This window comes from Trachinotus anak, unplaced genomic scaffold (genome assembly GCF_046630095.1).
Source record: "Trachinotus anak isolate AG129_WGS33_773 ecotype Australia unplaced genomic scaffold, CSIRO_AGI_Tana_v1 ptg000021l, whole genome shotgun sequence".
Lineage (NCBI taxonomy): Eukaryota > Metazoa > Chordata > Actinopteri > Carangiformes > Carangidae > Trachinotus > Trachinotus anak.
The window spans coordinates 14,484,010-14,509,341 of record NW_027273872.1 but is presented as its reverse complement, the minus strand read 5'-3'; the positions used below and the strand labels follow the sequence as shown (position 1 = coordinate 14,509,341).

At 42.8% G+C, this 25,332-nt stretch overlaps 2 protein-coding genes across 3 annotated transcripts; both read right to left on the bottom strand.

Annotated features, from left to right (window-relative positions):
* Positions 1 to 100: 100 nt before the first annotated feature.
* Positions 101 to 22,758, bottom strand: jakmip1 (janus kinase and microtubule interacting protein 1). Of its 2 annotated transcripts, XM_071457348.1 has the most exons (23): positions 22,417 to 22,758; positions 15,878 to 16,199; positions 14,294 to 14,626; positions 13,437 to 13,598; positions 11,643 to 11,855; positions 10,701 to 10,814; positions 10,301 to 10,447; positions 9,854 to 10,024; positions 8,865 to 8,924; positions 7,374 to 7,502; positions 7,054 to 7,182; positions 6,810 to 6,893; positions 5,719 to 5,781; positions 5,073 to 5,171; positions 4,039 to 4,140; positions 3,898 to 3,951; positions 3,723 to 3,788; positions 3,451 to 3,519; positions 3,148 to 3,225; positions 1,869 to 2,078; positions 626 to 691; positions 333 to 409; positions 101 to 236 (listed from the first exon to the last, which is right to left on the bottom strand). In XM_071457348.1, the coding sequence occupies exons 2-22, from the start codon at positions 16,031 to 16,033 to the stop codon at positions 359 to 361; spliced, it is 2,556 nt and encodes an 851-aa protein (XP_071313449.1). In that variant the 5' UTR covers positions 16,034 to 16,199; positions 22,417 to 22,758; the 3' UTR covers positions 101 to 236; positions 333 to 358. The 2 variants fall into 2 exon arrangements, with proteins under 2 accessions (XP_071313449.1, XP_071313448.1); XM_071457347.1 differs by lacking the exons at positions 101 to 236; positions 333 to 409; positions 626 to 691; ... (5 more) ...; positions 4,039 to 4,140; positions 22,417 to 22,758 and adding an exon at positions 21,490 to 22,007 and having other exon boundaries at positions 4,779 to 5,171.
* On the bottom strand, positions 7,513 to 8,854 carry LOC139605667 (uncharacterized). The gene has a single exon (XM_071457349.1). The coding sequence runs from the start codon at positions 7,973 to 7,975 to the stop codon at positions 7,835 to 7,837; it is 141 nt and encodes a 46-aa protein (XP_071313450.1). The 5' UTR covers positions 7,976 to 8,854; the 3' UTR covers positions 7,513 to 7,834.
* Positions 22,759 to 25,332: the final 2,574 nt, after the last annotated feature.

Sequence of the window (25,332 nt, the reverse complement as noted above, 5' to 3'; positions counted from 1 at the left end):
ATTCCAGGTCCAAGAACCACCACAGTAAAAGTTATTTATAAATACATTTCGCTTTAATCTTATGTATATCTGATTATTTGTTAAAGTTTCAAATATATTTGCATTCCAGGTAGGGGTCTTCTGCAAAAGTGCACATTTATCAAAAAGGCCATAGGGTTTTCGTGAGCTGTCTACAAATGCATAAAAAACAATTAGGTTTTGTTTCATCCTCGCTTGCCTCCACAGCACCTTAACACCTACAAAAAAGAAAAACACTTTTAAATTCCTTCCCCATCATTGACGTCACTATCATCACTATAACACTGATGTGACAGTGTGGATAAAGGTGCTACCTGATGTGGGTCCACGGTCACTTTCATTAAGGCCAAAGAATAAATGCTAAAGAGAAAAACAAAAAGAGGAACAAAAACTAAAGGAACACAAAGGGTTTAATAAACAGGTAAAAAAAAAAAAAAAAGAGAGAGAAGAAAAATGGTGTCAAAAACTTACAGTAACACACAACATCAGTGCATTGGATGTAAACTCCCTCACATGCTCTCTTGCCTTGTCCAGTTACAACCCACACTTTGTCTACCATCCAGACAGAAACTTCTTAGAAAGGAACAAATAAAAAAAGAATATGTACCTTTTCCTCTATTTCCTTTATTTGTCTCTTTTGCAAGTCAATCCTGTCCTCCAGCTCTCTAATTCTCTGCAATGCAAAGACAGAAGTGGTTAGGTGGTCAAAATGTGTTCCAATAGAAAATGAAGACCATTCAGCCACAGTCATTCCTTCACGTACAAAAAGAAGCAGATGATAAACAGTTAATAAGTCCATGATCCAGCTATTCCTGTAAAATCTCCAAATAGTCTGCCTCCTTCCCATCATGCCCTCTGTCTCCATGGTAGCTGTGTTGGGTAAGAATGAGCTGCCATGGCAACTGAAGAACAGATTTAAGTGTGAACAGTAGAAGCGAGTCCATTTGTGAGACTTTAAACCTGAGCAGCTTATTCATTGACTCTACTCTTTATTCATAACACATTTGTTTGAGCAGCTCTCCCCTCTTGTCCACAGAGAAAAGGGAGAATACAAATTCTCACGCAAATTCACTAGAACAGGAATTATTCTGAAGCTAAAAAACAAACTTTTGAATTTACTGTCATCTGTTGCAAATTAATCTTGGTTTATGCTCAACTTAACAAAATGTAATCATTCATTAAGAAAATACAAGAGGCCGTTTAGGTCTTTTACAAAAGACTAGGCAAATGTTCAGATATAAGCCCAGTTTAGGTTTAAGTGAGAAAATTGATGAGGAACAAATATATAATGTCTGTGGCCTCCTAAAACTCTGATTTGTGACCTAAACTGCAGATTATGTTCTTTATTTTCATTTTTATATTCTTTAAATGCATTTTGGTTAGTCAGTTTGTAGTTCATGAGTTGATTAATAATGTTAGTAAGTTAGAGTAGAGCTGATTCAGATGAAGTTTAAGGTGCCATGGTTGTTGATGTGGTAAATGAATAACATACTGCACAAGCCATGGGTGTAAAACTACTGTGAGGGCTGCAGTGCGGAGGGATACTGAAGGAGTGGGGGGTATTCAGATCACAATGATACACACACACACACACACACACACACACACACACACACACACACACACACACACACACACACACACAGCCACACACTCTGTCTCATCTTCTCACTCCTCAACTACTACATATGCACTTACAGGTAGAATTTCAGGCACCACACACAGGGATACTGCATCTTTTTCAGAGCAACAGAGGTCTGGGGGGGTTCTGACGACTCAGACAGGTACCAGGGCTCAGATTTAGGGTGGGCAGGGCTCAGTAACCTGACTCAATTTGTTATAAGCCTTACCTGCTGGGCCTGCTGTAGGAGCTCCATGCGCTCCTGTAAGATCTGACTGTCATACTGCCGGCTCTGCCGGAGAATCTGACGCCGCAGCTTGTCCACGGCTAGCCTCAGCTCCTCCCTCTGCCTGTCTGTCAGCGACTCGGCCACCGCTCGGCATGCCGGCTGCTCCTGCTGCAGAGCGCTATACAGCGTGGCCTCCAGCTCCTCGATCCTCTGCACAGCCACCCACATACACACACATACAGATACACAAACACACATACAGATACATACACACACACACAAACGGACGTGCACATGCGCATGCAGAAACCCATACAGGCATGCACAGTTGCACACATGGAGGCACACGCACACAGATGGATAGACATGTGCACACACACACATACACACACACACACACACACACACACACACACACACACCACTGTGACCATGGCAGATATGGAGAACACTGTTCCACTTTATGTTGGGTGTTAGACTTGACTTTCACATGGTAACTCCATTATATTAACAACACAAACCCTGTTTTTATTCTGCACAGTTGTCGAACTCTTCCAGAAAAGTTACCATGTAAAAAAGCATGCTTTCACCAGCACAATATAAAGTGGGACCATTAACACAAACCAACACCAAAACTGACTGATAAAATGGTTAGAGTTATATGGAGAGTGGCCTAAGTGTTAACTGTTTTCTGAGTACAGCCTATTTAAGTCAGAAGGAGGGGACAATGTTTCAAAATCATTCATGCTAACAAATCTCACATTAAAATCGTATTAAACCTCGTTGTCTAGAAGCTTTATTCAATTTCACTAGTGTCCAGTTGCACCAAGTTACACAGAATATTCATAGAGACATTATATCTTCATATTTTCTGTAATTTAAGGGAGTAAATCAGTGACGGGCCTTCTATTGAGGTGGAGGAGAATTCGGCCAATTATAAACAAGAAGCCAAATACCCCAATTTAGTTTCTTAGACTGTTTGCAGAATTTAGACTTCAGCGGTAAAAGATGCAGTATCCCGACACAATGTGACAGAGTTTACCTTCATGGAGCATGTTGCATTCATCATGTTTAATGGGATCCCAAATGTTTATGTGTCATGCTGAAATGATAACATTGCACCCCTGTGTTCCTGAGTCACTTTATCATGAACCATTATGCCTTGCACACAACCTTGCTGAATGTTGTCACCAATATAGATGGGTGCATTTTGTCTATGAGAGTGGCTTTGGCCATCCTCTGTATAAAGGGACAGGTCATACTGCTGCAGGCGCCATACCATGTAGGCCTGGTCCAAGGCCTGCTTCCTATAGTCCAGCTCTTCCTCCAGAAATCCTTTCTGCTTACTGAACAGCTCCTGCATCAAAATACAATACAGGGCATGGTATCACAACTGAATGGTAAATAGAGCAGTGTGTACCACGTGTGCTATATTTTACAGTCTGGATATGCTTTTTGACATAAGCACAGCAGAATAAATAGTTTGTTTTGTGTGTTTAACAATGGAAAGTCAAACATATGCATGTGACACAGTCAAAACAATTGAGGATTTATCTACTCTAATGGTACGCTGGTATTTTACCTTGTCATTTTCCAGGTCGATCATCTTCTGCGTGAGAGCAACTTCTGTGCTATCTATTTTTTTCAACCACTGTAAAAGGAGGATTGGGACAAAAGTGGATAAGTAAGGGATTAATGCTTTCTCCAAAGCAAAATAAATAAAAAAAACTGTACTATTGTTATCCTTATTTACCTTAACAAAAATGTAATGGCTGCACTGGTTATAAATGAAGTGTTATAGCAATGCCTGTCCACTGTGTGTCAGTAGAAATACACCATGTTTGAGAGACTGACCTTTTCACACAGAGAGATCACAGTCCCTGCCTGGATCACTGCAACCTGTTCTTCATTTCTGAGGTTCTACAGAGAATATAAGGAGGGGGAGTTATCAGAAATGATAACTATGTCTGAGATTTTAAAAATGTAAGTATCAGTAAATATCATACTCCATCAGTGTGTTTGAACTCACCCCATTATCCCCTAGGATGTCCAGTTTCTTCATCAGCTCAGGAATGATTACATCCTGCACAGAGGTCAAAACCAGACACAATATTGAGTGTGTAAAAGTCTTAAGGAAAAAAAAGTCTGGGTTTTGTTAATATGTTTTTACCTTGATCCCCTCTTGGTGGCAGTAGATCTGCAGGGCGCTGCTGCTGTTCTCAGGGAAGGCAGACATGTGGAGATTGAGTGCAGGGGATCTGCGCTCCCTCTCCTACAGGGGGTACATACAATGTTAATACTCACACACACACACACTTGAAGTAAAACATTGTCTGATCAGCAGAACTAACAAGATTTCTACCAGACCTGCAGTAATGTGAAAGTCCATCACACTGCACCACTGGTGGTAGGTAGTGAGACACATAAGTGAATGACAGATACTGAATGTAAATGAGTGGAAATGGGAGTGAATGTGGGATTTACTTACATGACACTCAAAACATGGTCAGGATCTGCCAAAATGAGGGAGGTGGAAACCCATAGCTTTAAATAAGAAAACCAAACCAAACTAAAAAAGGGATTTCACACATGCTGAAACTTATGAATGTCCACATTCAGACAGGACTGCTACATAAACAGATGCAAAATCAACTGCTATGATTTATTTATTGACTAATGGTGATGCTATTATTATTATTATCGAATACAATTCACATTTATATTGCTAACTTAAATGTTAAAGATAAGATTAGCAGCTAAACAACAACATAAATCCACAAATTACACCACACTGTTAATATGCCCTTAGTTGTCCGTTAGCCACAGCTGCTATCATACAGAAAACAAACAAAACTTAGGACATGCATGCGAAAAATGAGAGACGAAATGAACCAAGGTGGGAATGGATGGTGAACTTAAATACATCTTTATTCAGTTAAAATTTATATTCATCTTAACACAACATTCATTCATTTAAAGAAATATTCCAGTTCAGTGGAAGGGGGTAAATACACAGCTGCCATGCAAAACAAGGAAAACACAGATGCATAAAGAGGAGGACTCAAGTGTGTTTTAGTGAACAGTCTATCTGTCTGTCTATCTGTCTGTCCATCTGTCAAGTTACTGTATGTAGGTCTTGCGTCTAGAGCTGACATTGTTGTTGTCGCCTCCTGGTGACAGTTTGACGCTGGTACAGTCTCTTACTTCCAATTCCAGCACCCTGAACTCCAGTAGCTCATTCTGGTCTCGAGCATCCTGAACCTCAGCCTGCAGCCGCGACTCCGCCTGCTGCAGTGCACACATCTACAGACACACACATGCAAATCTTTGTAACACAAACTAAATAGTATGGAGTGTTGTCAATGCTTTATACAGTAATTATTAAGACCTGGAGTTGTATTTTTATGTATTTAAATAAGTGAGCAAGTATAATCCCAAATCACGATCTGTATAGGAGCACTGAATCTGCAATACTGTTATTTCCATTCTATCCACAGACAGAGGCCATGTTGTGATCAGTATTGCTTTGTTTCCCTTGTATCCACAGAACTAGCACTAAGGTATTGATCTAAAGTCAACTAAAGTTTTAATACTGAGTTAAATGTATCATAACCACAGAGGATTGAAAGCATTCATATTCCTCTTTACTTATTTTTTGCTTCAACAGCTGCTGTTTGCTGATTTAAATATATATACTTTGCAGTTAAATAAAACAAGTTTCACAACTAGCATTGATAAATTCAGCCCTGATTGACAGTGAGTGCACAGAGATGCAATTAGATCTTGACACATTATCTATGCTGGCAACAAAGTGATGCATTAAACTTAAGCACAGGCTAATGCAATCTACCTTCTCATGAAGTTCCTGGTTGGTCCTGAGCAAGTACTGCTTCTCCTCCACCCACTTTGAATCCTGTCATAACAACCAAACACAACATCAGCAAGAAATGACACTGGCAAGAACAGGAAAGGAAGGACAGGATCCCGACAACCAGGTGTAATGAACAAAAATGTCAGTAATACAATCGGCCAACTGAAAACCTACAGGACACACAGCCCCACATATCTGCAGTATTTCCAGAAGACACATGCAACTGTAACACAGACACAAACAGACAGGAACAGAGTGGCAGTAGCATAAGTTTATTGATCGAGAGAAATAAATAAAGCCCACTCCTGAGATAACAGAGAAAAAAGAGCTGCATTCACAGTCATCCAGAGTTCACAGTAACAGGAGCAGAAGGCAATCTGAGCTGAAATACAGCAGAGCAGCAAATCAAAGTAACAGAGCTGCATCAAGCCAAAGTGGAACAGGCAACATGCAGTAAAAATGCAGTGATACAAAGAAAACCTTCTTAACAAACGAAGAAACTAAGAGTATTGATATGAACGCATCATAATAGTTTCAGTGTTCCTCATGAGATTCTGTAAAACTAATAATTACCTTGCTCAGTGTCAGCATTTCTTTAAATATACGTAGCTTTGACAAAATAGACAAGGCTTTCTTTCTAAACATGTATAGGTTTGGCTTAGAGCTCAGACCAAAATGTTTCATGATGACAAATTAAATAAACTAAAATCATAATTGTAAACTGTGTATTTTCATATTCAGAAATATGTGAGATATTACTGGATTAAGATCTTGTATATTCATCTACTCATAGCTGACAGGAATCACAGTGGTTAGGCCTCCTCTCTGTGGTCAGCAGCACAGAAAACCCAACAAGAAATACATCCAACAACAGAAAGGACAGAGGGTGAGGCAGAGCATGCAGGCACAGAGCTGTGACGCCACACATGCAGGAAGTGACATCACAGGATTCTGCGGCAGACCTGGTCGGCATAGCGCCAGCCCAGGAGCAGAGCAGCCAGACAGACATGCAGGAGGGCCAGTGAGAGCAGGACCACAGAGCTCCTGTCCCCATCCCTTGTCTTTGTTACCTGCCCCCTCTCTGCCAAGGCCTTCTCCAGGTCGACGATCTTGGCCTGGCAGCTGCTGAGCTCTAACTGCAACTGCTCACGTGTCTGTGGGAGGGAGGGTCAGCCATCAGGGACCAGGTTGCAAATCAGCCAGACAAAAGAGGAATAGAATCTGAAAACTTTACAAGGTACTACTACAAAATGTGAACTGTAACTTCAGGGGGACTGGTGAAAGAGGCGAGAGATTTTAAGTGATGGTACAAACCCTGGCCTCCCTCTCAGCATCCAGAGAGCCCCCGGTCTGCTCTTGCAGGAGGGCGTAAGCCCTCTGAAGGGCCTGGTACTCTCTGGTGAGTTGACGGAAACGAAGCTCTGACTCCTCACGGGAAACACTCTGCGGTACCAAAGGGGACAGAGTGAAACTAACACACAAACCTTTACCTTCATTTATCTCGTAATCTGACAGTTATTTATCAATGTCTTGCCTTGTTTTTGTCCACTTATCTCAATATTCATGCACCCCATCTTTTAGCTGACTGAACTATTTTCATTATTTTTTTCAATGTGGACAATAAATTTTCGTACCTCTTCCAAATCTTCCTCTGGCGTGGCAGGCGTGCGGTCAGTGAGGTCAGTGTTATAGGAGGTGAGAGAGGAGGTCTCAGAGTCAATGGACTCCTCATCAAATCCAAAATACGTCTCCACAACATGCCTCTGCAGTGAGGAGTAGAGGAGAAGAGGGTTTGCACATTGTGAAATCAAATCCAAACCATGACACACCTTTTCTATAGCAAGCCAGTCAGTCTGTCTGAAAAATCAAACATTCATCAGACTGTATCACACTTGATTTCAAATGATAGGAGTCCCATTTTGAATTTAGTCAGGTTTCTAAATCCACCACACGTACTATGTTTCAAAAAAATGTTTCCTTTTGTACAGTAACAAGCAATTCATTACCATTTTGTCTAAACCAGGTACTGTCACGCTGTCATTTATCTCGGTTTAAGCAAAACAGATCAGATCAGATCAAGTCTCTGCATGTTTGTTTACTTCTTTCTTGCTAAGAACTTTTCCTTACCATCGTGTTTATAAGTCATCTCCTGGCAACCAGAGAAGTAAAGGCAGACCAGGGCACACAGGCAAATGAAGGAGGAGAAGTAGAGGATAAAGAGGATGTACTCCGTCATTGTGCTACTAGACCACAAAAAAAACACTAAACTATTCACAACCTTATGTCTATCATATATTGGACTCCACCAGCTGATCTATACAGAGCTCTGCAGGCCTGTCCAAAAAGCACAACTGCTTTCCGTCGCACTCCCACACAAAATGGAAAAGCTGACAACAAAGCCTCTGGTTACAACCAAAGTACTCCTACAGACAAATCAAAAGGCAAGATCCTGATTTTTTTTTTGTCTCCGAGCTCATGTAATCTGCTTCTGTGTTAAATGCCCAAAAAGAGAAACTAAATTCTTGATGTAAGTCCAAGAGCCAAACTGCAGTGCCCAAACCTGCATCCACCTCACCGAGGTGACAAACTGGTTCCAGCAGCAGAGAGATGGGAGACTCCTCCTCCTCCCAACATCACAGGCTCTAAAATGTTCCCTTGTGTATGCGGCCCAAACACGCACCCTCAAGCGCACGGCAATGATTAAAAAACAGCAATTTTTTTTTTTCCAACACACCTCACCGCACCCAATTTGCTATTGTCATCTCTTCTCTCTTTATTCTCAAATAAGCAAAAACACACACTGTAGCTCACAAATTGAGCTTGCACTTTCTGTCATTAATGTATTCCATGTCCTAAAATAACACAAAATATACACTTGTAAAAAAATATAATCATAATATGTAATTTTCCACTAGCTGTGGGGATGCAGAAGTTGCGTGTGTTCAGCGTGATGCTCCCAGCTGTGAGGGATCCTGTCATTATTGTCTCCTGAGCCCAATTAAACACAAACACACACACACTCAAGTGAAAACAATACTTAAGCATCAGTCAAGCACAGATAGGGTAGTTGCTTAGTTACACCCCAGTGGGTTAACAGAGTTTTCGAAAGACTCGTGGACACTTACTTTTGACAGTTTGAGAGGTTTCCTCCTGTTCTTTTTGCTCATCACCAAACGGTCACGTTCCTAAAAACAAGCACACAGCAGATCAACATCTCATACCACATCCCTCCCTGTAAAGACCAGGCTCACATCCGAGATTCAGACGAGCCTCAACGAGCTGCACGGGTTTCACACACTTCAGTCAAGATATTTACTGTCACCACAATATTTCATGCAGCTGCGTCCATTTTTTTTTTTTTTTTTTGCTCCTACAACATTCAAGGTGAAAAGAGAGCATAAGAAAATGAAAACCAAATTGTACTGACAACTGCGATGAAGTCATAATGCTGCACAGCAAACAGTTTCATCATGGGAACAAAGCATGTGGGCTGAAGCTCTACAAAATGAGGGAATTATCATCTTGTGATGAGTCGCGCTGTGATGGAGAGGTAAAGAAAATAATGTGAGACGGTAAAATGGAGAAAGATGAATCAATGAGACGAACTCTGCTGAACTTGAGATTGTGTAGAAATTTTCTTAAGCCAGTAATACTTTACACCATAAACACCCACCACCCCTTCTGAAAATATATAACTCATTCCCCTGATTGAATTAAATTAAATTAAATTAATTTAAATTAAATTAAATTACATATACAGGCAGGGCAATACAGATGAAATCTTCTTATAACTGTATATGTAATTCTATACTAATAATATCAACATATTGTTATTGTTGTGTCATTTAAAAAAATATTACCACAAAACAGCCCAAATCATTCCTAACAACACTGCTCACAATGGCCTGTACATCAACAGAGAGCTACCACAGTACAAACTGTGAGGCAAAATGTCAGACAGGAGACTAAATCATAGTGTCTGAAAGAAAGAAACCCAACAGGGATTCATATGTTCAAAACAGTGACACTTTTGGAAATGAAAGCATTGAAACCATTCAGAAGTGACTGATTTCTTATAACAGGCATCTGACTCCGGTTTCAGTAAAATCCTGACCTGCATGAGCTCGTCAATGATGCCACGTTGCTCAGCAACCTGCAGCTTGAGGAACTCCACTTCCTGTTCCTCGTGGGCGTGGCTCAGGTCTGTCAGGGAACTTGGCCGCTTAAGCTGCGGTTGAATGGCTTGTTGCTGTGAGGGCGGCCGAGAGGAGGAGGCTTTTTCCTTCTGAGGGAGGGACCAAGATAAAGAGAGGGGCCAAATTGTGATTGTGCAGAATTATTTCATACTTTTCCTCAAATGGCCACTAGAGGTCCTGATTCTATTCAAATGAAATTCTCAGTGACACTCAAAGCACTACTACAAACCCCTATTCCTCTACAGATGAAAGTTAAAATAGCTGTTGGTTTCTACTAGTATCTGAGCTTTGAATTCATCTTTCACTACAAAGAAGAGGGAGACAACAGAGAGCAGAGGGAAAACACATTACTGGGCGCAGCTCACCATCTCAGCGTTCTCCCGGCTCAGGTTCTTGAGTTTCTCCTCCATGCGCTGCAGCGTTTGCAAGAGGTCGTCATTCTTCTTGGACAGCCGCTTGTTCTTCTCAAACATGGGCTTCATCTGGCTCTCTGCCTCTCGCACTCGCTTTAACTGGACAGAGGAAGGAAACAGGGAAGGGAAACAATGTAAACTTAAGTCTCGCCTTCTAGTGACACAAAGTTTGAGCAGGAGAGGCAAGATCAAGGCTGGAGGGCTTAGAAAATGAAATGTTTTAATGCAACTTTCACAAGCATGTACTGTATGTTTATCTGTTTTTATGCGGGTATATCTGTACACAGTGTGTGTGTGCATTGACATGCCTATAATCACTGAATGTATGTACTTCTGCATGTGTGTTCCTCACTAGTTCATTCCGCTCATCGGCCAGCAGTGCATTTCTGTCCTCCAGTTTTCTGATGACTGAGTGGAGCTCTGCAATCTTCAGCTGGAACCTCCTCGTGTCACGCTCCTCCACCTCCTGTTGAGCAGGGGGAAGAGGAGAGGAGGAGGAAGACAAGAACTGAACAAGAGGAAAACATGCAGGCAAGCAGGCAGGTAATGGAGATGGATGGGAAAGGGGGGGGTGATGGGATGATGGATGAGTTGGCATGTCACAGCGCAACTGTGAACCTGTGCAGTACAGGCAGCATATCCACCTGCTTCTCATCAGCATATGAGCTGTATGTGCATTTGTGACTGAGTGGGCAGATACACGGTGCAGTATGGAGACCTCCAATATGATAGATGGTCTTCCATGTCCAAAGAAACTATTTAATTCTGCCTTCAAAGTCCAAAGGGATCCCCCAGTATCCTTGAAAATGTAAATGATGGCCTGGATCAGCCGTTCATAAAGACCTGCTAGAGAAACACAAACGCCTAAACAGAATAGTGCTACAGGTAGAGTTTAATATTTCAAAGTTTTAAAGTCCAATAATGGTTTGAATTAGGAATTCAACCACTATACTTTTTCTCTATGATACCTAAAGTTAGGGTAATGTCAAGAATCAATCAAAAGCCAGTGTTTATTTCTTTAATTTCAACACCATTTTAGAGGCTTTGTCATCCCTCAAAATCATAGCAAGAGACACCTACTGCTTTGCATTCTTTGTGTGAAAATAATCAAATTTTATCACCAGTAAAAACAACAAAAAAAAAATCAGTCTCCAAAAACTCATGTTACATTAATTTAACCTGTGTATTTTGGTCCTATGCATGTAGAGAGTGCCTGTTAAGTTCAAGTGTGTTAATGCATCCATGCACATGTACAGGTGCATATGTGTCCATTTGGTTTTGTTTCCGTATTTACCTGGTTGTTGAGCAGGTCTGTGTTGTCTCCTAACCCAGGCACCACCTCTCTCTTGGGGCTGCCGTGGTTGTGTCTCTCAGCCTCTCGTACCTGTCCCAGCTGCTCGTCCAGGGCTTCCTTCTGGAGCTGAAGCTTCTGGGCGTAGCCTGCCTGCGCCCCCAACTCTCTCTCCAGAGCACACACCACCCGGTCCTTTGCCTTCAGCTCGTCCATCTACAAGAGGGATGAATAGGAACAGGTGGTGAATGGTGGAAAGAGTAAGTGAGTCAGACAGTTTTACTTCAGATCCTAGTATCAGCCCACATTAATATTACTGAAAGTATTCATAATAAATGATACTATTTAGTTTGGATATTTCTGAGATCATGCTGCAGATACTACATCAACATGATAATGAAAGTCAGCATACATGAAGCTTGATTCATTTATTTTATTCATTTTTCCACCAATGTGTGAGTATCCAGTTTACATGAAGTTTGTGTTTGTTCTGTTGATCTTTGTGTAAACAGTTAGGCTTAGTGTATTACAGCTTGTACCCCTATTTCCCACAGTCTACCTCCTCAGTCTGAGTAGATCTATGCTCCAGTGGCTGAGAACAGATTGAGGGAGTGACAGTGTTTTCGCTTTAAAACAGTGTCCTCCAGCTGTGATTAATTTATGAAGCTTTGATCTCGCGCTGCGTTCACACAGACTCTTCTGACAAATGTTCCAACTTCCACTTCCCATCACAGTTTGTTCTTTAACACTGGAATGTCCTGCACTGCCTCACATCCACCTACCAACCACGCTTTATCCATTTACTTCTCTGATTCCAAACATTATCAAGCCTCAAACACTCCTGTACTGACAATAATGCCTGTTCTTGTAGCCGTGCTGTATGTAATGGGGTTAATGAGTAACTGCAGCAGGTACGCAGAGTTTTATTTTGGCAGATAAGCACCACACGGTGAGATAGACAGCGCAGTAATTAGCCTCCAACCTTCACAATAACGAGATGAACTCTGGGCTGGAGCTGAACTTCAGAAGCAGGAAAACAGATGTGGGTGTGTGAGGGACTTTGGTGATATTCAAATGTGGCTGGGACAGACATGGACTATGAAAATAACAGCTGCTGGATTTGTCATGCTAACCTATCACTGAGGAACAATAATATATGGACATGGGGCAGTGTAAACTCTGTTTTTTCATAGTATATATTACAGCTTGCTATTTTGTAATTTAATTGAGGTCAGTTTACTGTGATGGACATAACAGGACAAGTGATCATTTGTGGTCTTACATTTTAAAGGCCTTGAAAAACTATTTTATCAATCTGTGCATTTTTGCACCAATTAGTATTTACATTTTATTTTAAATGTCATGACAGTTATGGGATTGTTTGCTTATTTTGCTGAGCCATGGTCAATCAATTCTGATCAAATCCCACACACAGTCCTGATGTGGCAGATTAGCTGAGTTATTCCCATGTAAAACATTTAATAAGTAATTAAATGTTATATAATAACTAAATAACTGCTTATTTAATGATTAATATTTGGGTTTTTGAAAAATATTACACATTATGTTGATACTCTAAATACGAATTTGTTAACTGGCATGGAAAGGTAAATAAATGTTAAATGGACTAAATAATTTCTAATAAATTTTGATTACTGCTGCAAACATAAAAAAAATATCACAGTAAGTTTACTGTCAACAGTGTCTTTGGGCAATATTTTATTTAGTAGCCTTTATCTAAACACTTAGTGGCCACTTAAAAGAAGACATATGCTTCCCAGCAGCATGTGGTCTCACCAGTCGGCGGATGTCTTTCTCACAGTCCCGTTTGATACGATGCACCTCATCTTGGTGCTGTTGGTAGGCTGTGCGGAGATCTGCTGCTTTTGCTTTGTCAGCCTGCAGGGCATTCGCCAGCGCCTCCTCAGCCTGCTTCCTGGCTGTCTTCTGTTCCTGGATCTAAAAGACCACACACACACACACACACACACAGACACACACAATAATATTAATACACACAAAAACAACAAAGAGAGTGACACTTGGGCATTTATAAACACGTGTCCTATCCCATTAAACAGTTGTAATGATAGATGCCCTGTTTGTTTGGAAGGCTCATGTGAAACAATAGCTTGGCAACAGGCTTTTCCATCCTGCTTCCTGTTTTTCAGCAGCGGGTTTACAAAGATTTACCCAGTCCCAAATCAACACTAGACACAGATACACACATACACTACATACACATGTACACTCACATAATAGCTGCGGTGACAACTTTTCACAAAAAATAGTTTCAATCCACGTCACTCGTGCGAGGTTACAGCCTTAATACAAAAGAAACCTTGACAGCCATTACATCTTGATGTAAGAGTTGATGTGAATGTTGATGTGCTTTAAATACAGTGAGATGTGTACTGATATTGCTGCATTGACAATAAGCAGAGAGATCTGAGGTCCATCACACTGAGCTCTACTTTGTGACAAGAGGAACATAATAGATATGGTGTGAAAGCAGCATTAGGATTAGGATTATACTCAGTGTGCAGAGTGCATTAGGTGATATCACAGTCACTGCTTCCATGTTTTTCCACAATCTATTCTGTAAGCATAATCAATAATGCATTACTGTCATTTATATACATGCTACTACCTACCTCCTGCTGTAGCTTTAGCCTCTCCCCATCAAAAGCCCTCCTGGCCTCCTCCCGAGCCTCTCCGAGCAGAGCATTTTTGAGTTTGTCAGCGGCTCCGTCTCTCAGTGCGTTCACAAGCCCCTGGAGCCTCTGCACCTCTGCATCCCGGATCTTGATGGCTCGGGCCAGCTCGGCTTCATGCTGCCGCGCCAAGGCCTCACGGACAGCCGCTATCTCACGTAGTTTTTCTTCGTGGAGCTTGGCACGCAGGTCAGTGAGTGCCACAGCGTGTTTGTGTTGTTCGAGCTCCCGAGCCTGCCGCTGCTCCTGGAGCCGCTCACGGAGCTTACATACCTGGTAGAGACACAGTAAGTAAGAACGCTCCTGTCAACCAGTCTTTGTGATATACTGTATATCATCAGTCCCCACTATGTTCATCCATTTGCCCAGATTTTGTGCAGTAGGGTTTCCCATAATCCTAACAGTTGACCAAACATTAGTCGATGAGAAGAGTCTCAGTTGACTTAGTTTTGATGGTCAGGGGATCACAGGAAAAAAAAAACATCAAACTCCACAGGGAGTGGCAACACTCAGTCGGTCACAGGCAGAAATTGTTTTCATGGCTGATTCCTGCAGTTATTAGATAGTAGTTACATACATCAGGCAAACATTTGCCTATTATTCCTCAGCCTCAAACAGGGCCTATCATTTCAAACATGCACATAGCCTAACACTAGCCACTTAGCATGGCCGCTCACTCAGTGCTCTAAAAGGATTATCCAAAATTAGGGAAATCAAACCATTGTTGATTCCTCCCAAAAATATGTATAGTATTTAAATAGTTAAATAATATCATAAATGTGCAACACCTAGTCGACTAATGGCTTGAAATAACATGCAATGCAAGCTTGTACTTTAAGTCGTGGCACTGCAAAACAATATGGATGAACAGCTATCAAGTGATGATTTATTCATCAACCACTAAAAAATGGTTTCTGTGCTGGCTTAAATAAACATTAATCAACAAGAATGTCCCCTGCATGTACCTCCTCACATCTTTGTCTGCTCAGCTCCATTTTATCATGGTTTTTTTTTTATTTATACAAATTGCCAAGGGCATCTATTTTAAGCTCGCCTCAGTAGGAACTGAACCCCGACCCAACCCTGCTACTGCTCCTGTAATTCTCTGGGTACAACCATGAAGGAGAGGGAGGTGTGTGTCAATTAGTAGATGCGAGACAAACCACCTGAACAACCTTCCCACGACTGTGTGCAGCCACTGAATGCTGACTGGCCTGACTGACTGTTGACGGTCATGACAGGCGCACAATATAATGTGAAATGCCTTGTAAATGAGACACTGGAAAAAACCTTGTGGAACTGGTTCATCGCAGCATTTGCAGAGTTATAACCTCGTACTCATGCCATCACTATTATTACAGCTGCTATTATAAGCATTACTTCTTTGTAAGTGTCTATTCTTCAAAAATGGCCCCCCTCTCCTACCTCTGCTTATATTGTGGTGATCTTAAGTTGACTACCTCTCTACTGTCACTGCCGTCACTTTTCTACACAAGGCCTCCGCTTCTTCTTCCTCCCCCTCACCTTGCCCCGCTCCTGCTGCAGCTCGATCTGGGTGTCCATGAGTTTGCTCCTCAGCTCTTCGTTGGTGGTCTGCACTGAGTCAGCCATCACCTCCGATTTCTCCGGCTTCCTTCCCTTCTTCAGGGGTGGGGCCGCAGGGGGTGTGGATGATGACATAGCACTCTAGCCGCCCAGTCAGGACGGACATAAGAGTGCCAGGTGTGGCAAAATGGAGGAGAGAGTCAGTTGCTGCTCCTCCTCCCTGCGAGACCCTGCATCATCATCATCATCATCATCATGTGGTTGTCAAGTCTACATCATTGCTGGAGGATGCTGAGAGTTTCTGTTTGACCGAGACAGACAGACAGACAAGCAGAGGAGAGGAAAGGATGGAAAAAGGTGAGTCAGTGTTAAAAGAACTGGGTTAACGACACTATTCTGCACAATACACTGGACCCAAGCCACATGACACACTCCAGCCTGGGGAAAACAGACTATTTTTGGGACTAACATTTACACTCTCCTCTGTCACCCTCTTCTCTCTAACATATACACGTGGGCCATTTATCATCATCCTGTTCCAGTCCCCAGGCTGTACTTAGGAGCTCCACAGTGCATGAAAATGTGTCTGGCCTCCATGGTTATGGTCCCCGGCCTCTAACATCTCACTGGACCCTCTCTCCCTCTGTAGCTGAATAAATTCATCCTTTACTGTGGTGAGCCTCGACGTTCCTCTGCCCAGAGATTCCATGATGTTTTCTTGGCCTGGAAACTACAGAATAATGGGCAGGCCTAGCATTACTGTACAACTGAACCACACAAACCAAGGCAAACAGAAAAGGATTTAAATGAACGATTAGCGTAACCTCTCCTCCATTTTTTTTGGAGGCAGGCTGCAGTTGTGTATTTTTTAGCTTATTTTATTCTAGAAGTGTTGCTCTGATGAAACATATTCACCCAGCTGAGAGTGGACTCTAATCTTTTCCTGGAATGAATTGTAACCCAGTAACCTTCCAGCCTTTCTGCTGACTATTAAATAAATAATGCAACAATGAGGGAGCTGAGGCAATAAGGCTGTAGGTGCCGCCATCTTTTTCTACACACACATTACCAACCATTCATACAACATACACAGATGGCAGTCATAGTTACCAAGGCAACCCTTGCTCTCAAAAAACTCTCTTCCTCTCATAGCAAACGATGATGGTGAGGAGAAGTCTCACAACACACAAATAGACATGGTGCACACACACACACACACACACACATACACACACAGCTGCATCGTATAGAGGCTGCACATTTGAAAAACGCACGTACATGCACACAGGATGTTATCTGGTCCAATCTCTGAGCCGAGGTTGACTGAGAGACAGAAATGCACTGATGCTGGGGGGCAAGAAAGCTTTCTTCCACATGGATTTTTACACAGCACGCACAGTTGGGAGCCAATGGAAGAGGAAACAAGAGAGAGAGAAGGGATTTAGCCTATAAGAGGGAGGCAGGGAAGAAGGGACGAGCTGAAGCACAGTGAAAAACATGCAGACCTCTATCGGAGAGAACCAACCTCCAACCATCTCCTCTTGCATTCTCTAACCTCCCTACGTCCCTCCTCCCCCACTTACTTGCATGGTGATGTTACCGAGCAGAGGCAATCCGTGATCTCACTCTCATTCACGGGGACAGAAAGAGAGAGAGAGAGGGCGAGAGAGATCATTCACACACAGAGAGCTCTGACACAAGCTCACATTCTCTGAGTCTTACACAGAACAACTAGGGACAGATACAGCTGACATCTATTCACACAGGCACTGAAGCTCTCTACCCTTTTTCACATTAGCAATAGACATGCGTTCATTGACAAGAAGTCAATAAACTTGATGTGCAATCATGTCTACAATTTACGGGAACACCCCACCACTGTTTCCCCCATGCCGTGCATGTCTGGGCCAGTATCTGACACCACAAGATGAAATGGCTGAGGGGCATGACGGTCGGTTTTTCATCATAGCGGAAGGAGGTGTGTATCCTAGGTTTACCAACATCAGGAAGCAACAAAGTGACCTCTTAAGTGTATGTTGCATATGTTTTTTGTTTACATATTTACCCTGACATAATTCAGGTCAGAGCCGGTTTATCTGCTCGCATCACTACAGACGTCTTGGTGAAAAATACAGGTTATAGTAGTTGTGTACAGGCACAAATACACATATGTGCCATCAACCTCACACAGTTCCTACAAAGCCTCCTGGAGCCACATGTTCCCAAGCTGGAAGCCAACTCTGAAAGTTTATAGTTCATGGAAAACCAGGAATGTTATATAGGAAACTGGAACATTTTATAGAGGCACCGAGAAGCTAACAAGCACCTTTAATGTTCACAGAAGCAAACAAAAGCCAGCACAGGTCATAGACCTTACATTGCCTCATCCACCCCAGTATAAACAGCTAGTCTATCTTATATGCTGCTGGAAAGCCTCAAAGTGCAAGTAAAACATTTCAACAGAGAAAACTGACAGCTTCGTCTTCATCGTTCCTGCCAACACTCGTATATCACTGACACAATCCCACGTTTAAAGTCACTATGACTCACCAAATCAATCACAAGTCTTATTTCACAAAAGTGGAATAATACAGGAGCAAAACACATGCACCTTCAGGGCCCATTTTAACACAGTTAATGTAGCACTGAGACAATCAGCTTAAACAAACAATGGAGCTGAATCACTTGATGGTGACTGCATGAAAGAAGTGGTGAAGAAATTCAGCAGCAGCCGAGGAGTTTCACAATTAAGGTAATTGCTGCCTGAGACATGGACCCTCTCACTCTTTGGACCAGGTTAAAAAAAAAAGTTAGCTTCAAAATGTGTCCATCAGCACTAACAGCACAGGAAAATAAGATGAAACATAGTCAGAGGTTGGAGGCTACTGCCTGGCTGCCACTGGCTGATGTTCTGAATTTGATCCTTTCAGAGGAGGCTGGACAAAGTGTGACAGACATATGCGTAGTTTCATAACTGCCTCAGGAAATCCGTCTTCACTGTGTGAAATGACGGGTCTGTATGGGGTTACAACAGCACACTGGTTGGTGGCTGTTTCTGGGTTTTGGCTGTCAGTTAAGGGATTGAAATGTGGGATGTGAAAATGTGTAGTAACTGAGTTCTTGAAGTAACCTCCTTCAACAGCTGGAGATTGTTTGAAGCCCTTCCAAAAAAAAACATGTCCGCCTGCCAGTCGGCAATAAAACCTATTACCCATTACCTATTACCGTCTCTGGGACATATGGTGCCAGTGTTCCTGAAACATTTCAGTCATTTGTTTTTCTGTGAGTTTGCAGCCTTCCTTAACAACACAGCCATACAATCAAATATAGAGAGCTAAAACAAACCACATCTTTTTCTATTGCATTTCATCATATGATCCTATGTTGTTGTGTTAAGGCGGTTGCAAAAACATCAGGAAACAGTAAAGAAAATACCCATCATACTTTGTCACACTTTGCTTTGCTTGAAATGGAACTTAAACCCTTAATAAATCATTAAAGTAGTTGAGGACTAATTTCTTGTTGATCACCTAATCGTTTCAGTTCTAGTTGTATCTTCTTATGTGACCAACAGAAACACCACAACCTCACATCTGCTATCTGTGTGTGCTTTAATGAAATCATCTGTTTGAAACGAGTCAACTGAGGTGGAATAAGTATTGGCATTTGTGCAACAAATCTGGACATCTGTAACACTAAGAGATGTGCAGCAGTTAGACGACAGTGTTGCCGAGGGATAAAACTGTCGAGTCAAACATACACACTGACTTCACAAAAACATTCTCGCCCAGTACAAGTGTCAGTAACTGACAACAAAATAAACTAGATGGGCACTCAGAGCACAGACCTCCATCAAGGCCAACATCAAAAAATATAAACCAGACTTCAGAGAAAAAAAAAAAAAGATCTGGATCTGTGTAATCCCGCTGAAAAATAAACTGGCACAGGTGAAAACACAACTTCCTTGGCAGAGATAATTAAGAAAAACCTGAGTAATTCTTCACAGCTTTTTTCTGGCTGCATGTCTGTGATATAAAAAGATATAATATTGTACTTTAAGTGATAACTCTTTCCTTTGGCAAAGTGATGATTGTTGGTTACAAAAGAAGTACAAAATGTTGGGCAGCCAGACATCTTTACAGTGGTGATATTCTTATTACACACTTACAGATGGACCTCCTCAAGGCCAGACAGACCACACACACACATACATACATACACACACACACACACACACACAGATGGAGAGAGTGTCAAACATTAACTAGACTTCAGTGAGATATACAGGCACATTAAATACATAAAAGAGCTGCAAATGGGAGCTCAAACAAAGACTCCTCACTACTCTGTCTAGGTTAAAAATCAACAGTGAGGGTGTGGACACACAGAGATACGCTCCTGTTTATACTGCACATTTGTTCCAATGCTTCATCGTACTACATATGGACACAAATGAAACACGCCTTCTCGTTGTAGTCGTATCAGCACCAGCAGACTGTCAGAGCAGGTCTGACCACACTCCAGACATCCCTACGCAGTCCACACACACAGACACACACACAAGCAGTCTAGAGATACACTTAGGACACAGTAAAGATCCCATTGAGAGGCTGAGTAACCCAGCCAAGTGCAACACTAGTGGAGCATATGACCTAAAAAGTACTATGCCAGCAGAATCACTACAAGGTACTGACCCCAATGACTAGCCAACCCAAACAGATAAACAGTAAGTCTCTCTCTCTCTCTCTCTCTCTCTGTGTGTGTGTGTGTGTGTGTGTGTGTGTGTGTGTGTGTGTGTGTGTGTGTGTTTGTGTGTTTGTGTGTGTCTCTGTTACACACACCACTACTCAGTTATGCTAATTCTACTTTTATTGCTCAGGGCTTAGATATATACCTAGTAATGTGTCCGTCTGGCCATTCTTGTGGAAGGATTGTGTGTTTTTGGGCTGTGTGTGTGTGTGTAAATGCTTCTGCATGCATGGGTGCATCTGTGTTTGTGTGCATGTTGGCAGTGATGGCTGCCTCTCCCCCCTCAGGAAGACATGATAGCGCAGTCAGTAATGTGATTAACCTCGCCTCTCTCTCTCTGACTAGTACACAGCACATCGGTCAGCACTGGCTAGTTGCTACTCACCCTCTGGCTGACACATAAACACGAATACACAGCACATTCCCTCGTCTTTCTCCCCCACTCACGTGAAGACTGTAGGATGAACTACCCTGATGTGTCTTCACAGAGGGGTTAATAAGGAAGGTAGCACAGCAAAGAGAGAGGAATACACTTGTGGTTATAGTCCACAGGGATTATCCTGATAGCAGCCTGTCAGTGTGTTACACTGAGGAAGGCAGGGGTATGGACGGGGAGATGGGATTATGAATGAAGAATAAACCGGATAAATTAAGTTAGGAAGAGGAGAGCGGAGAAAGGCAGGGGTGAGGGGGGGAAAAACAGGGGGGAAACTGTGACATGAACTCAACACAACAGCTGCACTCATCTGCTCTGCATCATACCTAACACAGAGGAGACTGGAGGGTTGAGGGCAGGCTGAAAATGTAATACAAAATAATCATAAATACACAAGAGACCTTACCTTTGTAGACACAGTAAATACGGTTTTGCTCCAGTACCTGCATCAGAGCTATCCAACACATAATGAGCACAGCATGCATTATAGCTTTTGCAGCACAGCCTGAGCAGGCTGATCAAACCGACGTGAGGGTGAAACACATGCTGGCTGTCCACTGGGGCAGATTTGCGCGCCTCCAGAGCCGCCTGCTACAGCAGCACAAATGCCCTGGCAGACAGGCGTCCCCCGCCGGCGAGCACAGCGGCCGGGCAGGGCTCAGACGCATGGCACAGGACCGCTTTTGGTTACGCGATACGCTGGAGATGTTGGGATGGCTTAATGCAATGTGCCCCGGCGCCATTATGAGCTGTCAAATGGGAGATTAAAGGGTAGAGTGCAGCTGGAGAGAGCGCTGCTGACAGCCTGCCTGCCCGGCATGCCAACCACACCCCACGGCGACATGCGTGGGGTGTGCTGCAGCATCCTCCTCCTCCAGCCACAGAGGTCGGATGTCCTTGCAACCCGGGCTGCACAGTCTGATGTGTTGGTGGGGCGCCGCCATGTAGCGCTGCCGGTGCGGAGCGCCCACAGACTAATGTGGGGGTCCATATCCCCCGATAGCGGGTAAAGGAGGGATAGGTTAAGATAAGCAGGAGGAGGAGGACAGTGGAAACAGTTGGACGTTAATCACTAGTGTCCGGTAACGTTATCACCACGCCTCATACTTCCTCTTTGGCCTGAGCTGTCACCGCGCACCCCCGTCTGGGTCGACATGAGGGGAGCAGACGCACAAACCTAAACCCGGACACGATGGAGCCGGGTCGGTGGCTCTCTGTCCCTCCCTCCCTCCTCCCGTTAAGGGACGAAACACGGATGTCGGTTGTGTGTCACAGCAGCAGAGCAGCCTGTGGACAAAAAAGTTGCCTGTCATCAGAGACCGAGCAAACTTACCTGAAATGGAGGTCCGGTGGTCACAAGTGGCCCGATGTGGAAACGTCGCTGCCTAATTCGCTTCACATCCAGGAAGGGAGGCAGGGCTTCGGCGTGGAGCGCTGCTTATAACTCACCTCAGCCGCTCACAAGATGCAGAGCCCGGCTGGCTGCACACGGCGACCGCATACAACTTTATTCCCCCCCCCCGTCAACACAGCAGCTGAAGTTGTATCCCCACTGATAACTGCCCACTATCCTCTGGCTACAGACTCTCAGCTCCGGGCTGCTCCCCTCCTCTCGCTCCGCACGGTGACATTTTCCTCCACGCCCACACACACACACACACACACGCACACACACGCTTGAGTGCACACACACGTCATCCGTTCCTATACATTTCATCCACATGTGTAAAAAAAAAAAAAAAAAAAAAAAAAAGATAAATAAATAAAACGGTTTCGACGTCAACGTGAAAAAAAAAAAAAAAAACACGCCGTGCGGGCGTCGCCGGTAGCGTGATAGAAGCGCGACACCTGACTGCGTGTTCAAGAATGACACCGCGCCCGGTAAATGCGTGGACACGCCGCCGTTGCGGGAGAAACGTGCGGCGTCAAGGCGCATAGCGGCCACAGATACTGTCTATACCAGCACTAAAGATGGAGTTTGTTCAAATATCACTCTATAGTATTTGCTTTTCCATTGTAGGATGAAGAGCTGAGTCTACTTAGTCAACAACAGAGGAAAATAACCCTGGAAACCGAAACATTTCTTTTTGTGAATGATAAAAAAACTAATAAAATAAGAAAAATCACAATATATTGTAACGACTCTTTATAAGAGCTGTGTAACATCGTCCTCTCACCTTTTATCTGAAAAGTTTTTTTTTTATGTTATAAAGTGGTTTATTGTTATTTCAGCAAGATGTACCTAGTTAGTAAATTGTGTCATGTGTCTCATTTGTCCTTGCATTTGGTTGGTATCATACTAAAGATAGTGAGCTCTAGTTGCCTGTTATTGATGTTATTAAGGCAACTAATAAATCTTGATGAGCAGTCTCTGATTTCATTTCATTCATTTATTCTAATTGAGCGATAATTATATTTTATTTTATAAATAACATTACAAGATATGATGGTAATGATGGTGGTGATGACTGAGATTGTATACAAGAGTCAGTGTTCCTCTTGCCAGGCATCTTCGTAATAAGACTGTGGTTTTTATAAGTAAATGTAATTAAAACTTCACCATTATCATCATCATCATCACCATTATGATTATCACACAAACTCAAAAGCATCCCAACAGATTTGTGATAGTGATGCACTGTAACTGAAAAACCTCCAATTACAGGTACAAGCTCTAAATTCAGTTTATCTATCTAGGACAAAATGACTCGTCAAATCATAAAAGTGGGTGAAATAATCTGACAGTACAAAAGTGGTGTGAGACCAGTGTGACCCAGATTCTGGAGGATGCATTACTTACGCACAGCTGCCTGTCTCTGCTTCCCCACATTGTGCCTGCCCGTCTGCCATTCACAAGCCGCACCATACTCATCATCGCAGCGTATGCAGCCGACTGCTGCAGGGCAGAGTAGGCCATAGGAAGTGGGAGAGGAAGAGCACACGTCTATATCATGTTCTCTCCTGCAGTGGTCCCTCACTCATCCAGAGCTGGAATCCCAGGAGTGCTATTTATATGCACGGGACATTTTTGAGCGAGATAAAGCAGACAAGCAGCAAAGTGGGTGAGTTTGAAGTATTAAGCTGCACTCCATTCAGGCTCCTGCTGAGGCCAGCAAACAGACACCCAGATGGAGTGATAAAGTGTAAAAACACTGTGGTTGCAGGCAGGGAGCGGTGGGGAGAGGGTGGGATGTGTGTCCTGTTTTATTTTGCTAAAGAATCGACTCAGAGAGCAAATGTGTGTCAGGGAACGGTAATGAGTGTTTCTGTTAATTGTTTTGCCTGAGGTATTTTTCACAGTTTTAGGCAGTGTGGTATTTTGTGAGTCTTTATTTGTACCATCCTCCCTCTGAAAGAAAAACGGGAGAACATTAGATTTCTCAGAAAGAGGATAAAGGAAACTTTTTCCATTCAACATATAAATAACCTTGTGATCAACTGGGCCTCGAGATATGTCATCCTTAGATAAAGGAAAAACCCAAGGTGTTATTAGCTTCGGCTGATAATACTGGTGATGATTAAAGCGTTAAAGAGATTGTAGGTGAAAGGCCAAGAAAAGTTGTACCGATTAGGGTCATGGTTTAAGTCATACAAGCATCTTAGTTGCCGATTTCTTGCTGGGAAAAACCAAACTATCTCACTCATTAGCAAATGGTAGATCTAGTCAGTCAGCCTTTTTCCAATTCTTATGAGGAACACGGTAATGTGAGGAGTCACTGTTTTTTTTAACTTAACATAATCATCTTAGGTTTTCACCATATCCATGAGAGCTGTCTATAATAAGCTTAACATATTCATGACTGCTTGAAGATTGAGCTTATTATAGCTTCCACAGATGGCCTTCGGTATCCAGAAAAGGCCAGGCAATCAAATGAGAAGCTAACCTGCCGTCGATGGAAGATTTAGTGGAAACACACTTGTGCACACAAAGGGACACTGAATCAAACATTAGGCTCCTATCAGGCAATTTCTGGAGCCAGCCACCAAACTGACCTATTTTCCACGATGTAAACCCACATCCCCAGTCTGGAGTGCTTGCGGTGACGTAACATTTTCATATGAAGGTAATTAGGCTTCCCGGGCATGACTCACCACTGTTAGTCACTAAAATATCTGAGCCTGATGTTCCATGTCCATCCCCAAAACCATTCATTCACAACATGAACATAACAAAACGACAATCTCATGTGTAACAGTAAAAATGGTCTTTGAAGTTGCTTTGGATGTGTGAAAGCTTTTCAAACACAGT

Coding starts and splice junctions, on each gene's coding strand:
- jakmip1 (XM_071457348.1), bottom strand. CDS start 16,033: ATGTCATCATCCACACCCCCTGCGGCCCCACCCCTGAAGAAGGGAAGG. Junction 10,448..10,700: donor CCGATGAGCGGAATGAACTA/GTGAGGAACACA, acceptor TCCTCTGTCCAG/TTAAAGCGAGTGCGAGAGGC. Junction 692..1,868: donor TCCTACAGCAGGCCCAGCAG/GTAAGGCTTATA, acceptor TTTGCATTGCAG/AGAATTAGAGAGCTGGAGGA.
- LOC139605667 (XM_071457349.1), bottom strand. CDS start 7,975: ATGACGGAGTACATCCTCTTTATCCTCTACTTCTCCTCCTTCATTTGC.